At 43.2% G+C, this 6,000-nt stretch overlaps 1 protein-coding gene across 1 annotated transcript in view; it reads left to right on the plus strand.

The window, feature by feature from the left end:
- mycbpap (mycbp associated protein) overlaps positions 1-6,000 on the plus strand; it is a gene marked incomplete at both ends in the record, with an annotated part of 83,632 nt that overhangs the window by 18,442 nt on the left and 59,190 nt on the right. Inside the window, 3 exons of the mRNA XM_084318204.1 lie at positions 400-568; positions 2,829-2,944; positions 4,665-4,815. Coding sequence (XP_084174330.1) covers positions 400-568; positions 2,829-2,944; positions 4,665-4,815 — 436 coding nt within the window. The remainder of the gene's footprint in view (positions 1-399; positions 569-2,828; positions 2,945-4,664; positions 4,816-6,000) is intronic.

Here is a 6,000-nt window from a genome sequence, read left to right on the forward strand (position 1 = left end):
GCAGGGTTTCCCCCCCCCCCAAAAATCGAATAATTTCAGGTAATTAACATTACATATCTCTTGTTGTGGAATTAACACAACATTATGCATACTTTTGACAATAAATAAAATCTTAATTTGTTCTTACTTGCTTGCCTGGGTAAATAAATGTATAAATAAATAAATAAATAAATAAATATTTTTTTTGAAAACCGATACCGATATTTTCCGATATCATATTTTAATGCCGATATCGGCCGATAATATCGGACATCCCTAATTATTATTATTATTACTAGTGAAGCTACCCACCCCCCCCCCCCCCCCCCCCCCAACACTGTGAACGCCATAGGATGGAAGGGACTAAGGCAGCATAATATAGATAACACACCTGTTCCTTCTCCTCCCTCCTCCCCCCAGTTGGCGAGGCGTGTACCGGAGCGTCCGGGGACGCAGACGCAGTGTGTCGGCGGGGCAGCAGAGAAAGGCCCCGGGTCGCCCCCACCCCACCGGGACATGCAGAGTAACGCCCTGCAGCACTGGCAGACACACATGAGACGGCGCCGGCGCCTGCAGAACTCGCTGGGTGGTGAGTCACCTTCACTGCTAAAACGGACCACGTTTATATATTATAAATTATATGACGCATTACACAGAGTCCTCTCACCACTCAAAGCTCTTTAAATTGTAAATTAATAGAATAGAATAGAAATACTTTTATTATCCAGAGGGGAAATTTGACACTGCAAATCGCTCAACATTAAACATTTTAGACAGAACGGGTCACGAAAATGGTGCATTTATATATCTCTTTTTATCCAAAGCTCTTTACAATTTGTTCCTCGCATTCACACATTCACACATTCACACACCCGACAGCGGAGGCAACCATGCAAGGTGCCGACCTGCTCATCGGGAGCAGTTAGGGCAGGGGTGGCCAACCTTTTTTGAACCAAGATCTACTTTTTTATTTACCACCTAGCCCGAGAGCTACCAGCCAAAATTGTATATTGTAAGCCGTCATTTGAGGCTTTATAAAAGCAGCATAATGAACACAAATCTGTCAGTGCCGAGTCCGACCTCATCTTAAATAACAAACAGCATTGCTTGTTGTAGTTAACAAGGAGAGGAAGAGTTGATTTAGCAAAAAAGAAAAAAAAAAAAAAAAAAATTTTAATAATCAAATTTTATTAATCAAGATCTACTTGAAATCAGCCCGCGATCTACCTGTCGATCGCGATCGACTGGTTGGGCCCCACTGAGTTAGGGGGTTAAGTGTCTTGCTCACTTTGACACGCTGCCCGGGAGGAGTGAGAATCGAACCGGGCACCTCCGGATTACCAGACGACTGCTCTGCTCTACCTCTTGAGCCACTGTAGTAGTAGTAGTAGTAGTAGTAGCTGTGGTTATGGTTGTGTAACGTTCACATTTGAACCTATACCGGTAGCAGTACCTGGGGGAATCGATGCCGGTACCCAAAGGTACCTTTTTTTAGTACTTTCCTCTCTCTGTAATAACACTATTTTAATTTCATTTAAGTCCAAACCTCTCAATTTCAACATTGCTATTTATTTAGAACACTGTGTTATTTATTGTTGTAACACACCACACAAGACTAAAAGCCCTCCCTTCATGTTTGTCCAGCTGCATGTAGGCCTCACTCGGCCGGCTCGCCGCAACCTTCACAACCACTTTGACGTCTGAGTAGAAATCAGGCACCACTGTCTGTAACCCTTTCACTACCACACTACCGAAGGGTTAACCCTTTCACTACCACACTACCGAAGGGTTAACCCTTTCACTACCACACTACCGAAGGGTTAACCCTTTCACTACCACACTACCGAAGGGTTAACCCTTTCACTGCGACAATACAGAAGGGTTAACCCTTTCACTACCACACTACCAAAGGGTTAACCCTTTCACTACCACACTACCGAAGGGTTAACCCTTTTACCACCACTACCAAAGGGTTAACCTTTTCACTACCACACCACCGAAGGGTTAACCCTTTCACTACCACACTACCGAAGGGTTAACCCTTTCACCACCACACTACCGAAGGGTTAACCCTTTCACTGCGACAATACAGGAGGTTAACCCTTTCACTGCGACAATACAGCCATTTCACTGCCACACTACTAAAAGGGGTTAAACCTTTCACTGCGACAATACAGAAGGTTAACCCTTTCACCGCCACACTACCAAAGGGTTAACCCTTTCACTGCGACGATACAGAAGGTTAACCCTTTCACCGCCACATGGCAAAGGGTTAGCCCTTTCACAACCACACTACAGACGGTTAACCCTTTCACTACCACATTACAGACGGTTAACCCTTTCTGTAGTGTGGTAGTGAAAGGGTCAACGGTGCTGCTCAACCTTCTTCATGTCAAGGACCCCAGAATTGATACTGCAGACCCAGAATTAGATCAGAGCAGGCATTCTTATGCATTCTGTCATTGGGCACTAATTTCTGGTCAATGAAATAATAATGAAATGATTAGTTTCCCATTATTCCGGGAACCCCCTGTAACCCCCTCAATGACCCATAGGGGCCCCTGGACCCCAGGTTGAGAACCACTAAGCCTAAATGACCACAAATGACTAAATGTAAAATATATTACTTAGACATGTCAGTTTGCCTAGGTCTACACAACAAAACAATTACTGCCCCCCCCCCTCCACTACACCCCTGCTCATAGACTGAGAATGTCACTTACCCTCTCTCTCTCTTTCCCTCCCTCTCTCTCCCTCCCCCTCCCTCTCTCTCTCTCTCCCTCTCTCTCTCTCTCTCTCTCTCTCTCCCTCTCCCCCCCCCTCTCTCTCTCTGCCTCCCTTGCCCCAAGACTCGCTCGGCAGGCCAGTAAGCAGCTTGCTGATGAACCAGGCCAGCGGCTTCAGACAGACCCAGGAGCAGAGAGAGCTCATCACCCGCGGCCTGCCCGCCATGACCTCTGGACATGTACGCCATCTCCGTTCAAATCTGTCATAGTATCTGACAGGCTCATCTCTCTTTTAAAGCCCCAGTCCGTGATCCATTCTCTTTCTGATTGACACCGAGCCGTTTATATAAGGACTATCACTCGTTTTAAATAGTATTTGGTGTATTTTGGGGTTGTAATCAGGGGCGGATTTAGGATTGTAGGAGATCCGGGGCTTAGCCCAGATGGGCCCCCCCCCCCTTTTTTTGTTTTTTTTAGATATTTTAAATTTTTTATTTTGTATTTTTTTTTTGTTTTTGGGCAGGCAAGGGGTGGTTTGGAGGGGGTCCGGCACAACCCCCTCCACGACAGATTTTTTTTGAATTTAATGAACCTGTACGTGCAATTTCCTGCAATATAGAGCCTTCAATCTTGACCAATAAAGCTGCTCTTTTCACTATAAAACTCAGTTAACCATAACGTAGTTATGGTTAGATTTATATATTGGGGGGGGATATATCATATTTTTCATATAATCAAAAAGTGGTGGAGCAAGATCATACCTTTGCTCCCCCAAGTTCAATAGTGGGAGAGCAGAGATGCTCCGAATGCTCTTATGGCCAGGCGTCTATGATTCACTGATACAAAGTAAAATAGTGCAGTGCAATAAAATAGTTAGTCAAATAGAATAAAATAATGCAATAGTGCATTGCAATAAAATAGTTATCATCGTATTTTTTCGGGAGGCCGGTAAGGAGTGCATTACAGTAGTCGAGTTGGCTTGAGATAAAGGCATGGATCTGGTTTTCAGCGTCCTTTTGATTTATAAATGGCCGTACTTTAGCTATGTTTCTAAGGTGGAAGAATTAAGTTTTTGTCAACTTGTTGATTGTGATTTAAAGCTTAGGTCTGAGTCTACCATAACACCAAGACTTAACTCACTCAAATACAGTTAGCAGCTGGATAGACCACAGATGGAAATTAGCTTCTGCTAAATCTGGTGCAAACATATTTTCATGTAACAATGATGAATTGAAAAAAAAAAGATTTTTTTTTTTTTTTTTTTAAATAGATTCGGGGCTTTTCAGAATACATCCGGGGCTTGAGCCCAGGTAGCCACCCCCTAGCTCCGCCCCTGGTTGTAATATGTTTATTTATGTTGGTAATGGAAGTAGATGCCCTCTCCCACTTCCACAAATGGCACGGCAACACCGTCTATGAGCTGCTTCTCACTAGAGCAAGATCACCTCTCACTCCCAGCAGGGTAGATGTTCTCACACTCTGAACAGACAGACAGGGAGGGGAGAGAAAACACACTTTGGCTACAGGAAAAAAACAAATCCTTACTGTTACTTGCACACATTAGGGTGGAGCACACATTAGGGTGGAGCACGCATTAGGGTGGAGCACGCATAAACTCATTGAAAGATGATTGAACGATAATACTGAATTATTGCCAAGCCCTGTAGTGTTTGTGCTCAGCATAGTGGTTGTGGTCCTATGGCCACTTGTATGTGGGGGTTATAACGTACTGTATAATAGTGTCTACATACACACTCAAACAGTGTGAGAACCGAAAGTAATTCTTCTCAAATAGTTCTATTACTTATTCTCACTATAGCTAGAACTAGAGAGTAAATGGACAGGCTTGTATTCTGTTTGAAGAGAGATAATACAGCATGTCTGAGTCTGTCTGTCTCCATCTGTCTCTATCTTCTGCACCTGTGTGTGCGTCTCTATGTGTGTGTGTGTCTCTCTCAGGGCGCCCGGGTGGGCAGTGAGTTCTGGAGTGCTCCCCAGCGTTATGGTGATGAGCTGAGTGGCATCACAGCCACCCTGACTAAGACACAGAGAGGACAGCAGGAGCCTGTCACACATGTAGGACAACCAGCCAGCATGCGCCAGGAGTCAGGTACACACACACACACACACATGCACGCACGCACACACACACGTGCACACACACACACACACACACACGCGCACACACACACACACACACACACAGGCCAATATCAGGCTGAAACAGGGTATTGTATCTTAAGATTCTCTCAGAATGCTACAATCAAAGTGAAGATGTCATACATCTCAGAATATCTTTAATGGATAAAACATGGATTACCTCTCGATCATTTTTGTCACATGACTCCAAACAAACGCTCAAAGTGGTGGGTCGGTACCTGGTACGGCGCTGGAACGAATATAAAACGACCCTGATTATAAGAAGACACCTCCCCCCTTTTCAAGACTCTTCTAATAAATGTATATTTTCATTTGAAGATCAAATCTAGTTTTTAATGAATAACATAATTATATTTGCCAGAATGTACCAGTAATACAAATACATATTTGTATACAATATTTAAATAGAATCAAATACAAATAAAATGAAACTAACCTACTAGTATTAATCATTGAACCATCTTAACCCTTTGAAGGGTTAACCTTCTGTAGTGTGGTAGTGAAAGGGTTAACGTCAGACTGCCTCATTGATCACAGTGGATGTTAAAATAGAACCATAGGTTATATTTCAGTCAGACTGCCTCATTGATCACTGTGATGTTAAAATAGAACCATAATGTTATATTTCAGTCAGACTGCCTCATTGATCACAGTGGATGTTAAAATAGAACCATAGGTTATATTTCAGTCAGACTGCCTCATTGATCACTGTGATGTTAAAATAGAACCATAGGTTATATTTCAGTCAGACTGCCTCATTGATCACTGTGATGTTAAAATAGAACCATATAGGTTATATTTCAGTCAGACTGCCTCATTGATCACCATCTTGTTAAAATGTGAATCATAACTCCTCCTCAGTCCTTGGTTAACTGGGCCTACTTTTAACCCTCTGAAACATAATGATGCTATTAATGTCTTTCGGAGGGCGTAGCGGGCTCAATTATTACAACCAGCGCTAAGCCATGAAACTAGAAATTGGGAAGGAATCCGTAGATACCAACCTGTACTAGCCTACCGGGCGATTGGCTAAATATCGCTCCAACGCTAAACTTTCATCGCAGGATATTGTAGGGTAGTGCTTTCTTAGAAGATAAAACCATTAAGACTATTATATAGGTCTAAGTTCACTGGG

Source organism: Notolepis coatsorum (assembly GCF_963971535.1).
Source record: "Notolepis coatsorum genome assembly, chromosome: 7".
Lineage (NCBI taxonomy): Eukaryota > Metazoa > Chordata > Actinopteri > Aulopiformes > Paralepididae > Notolepis > Notolepis coatsorum.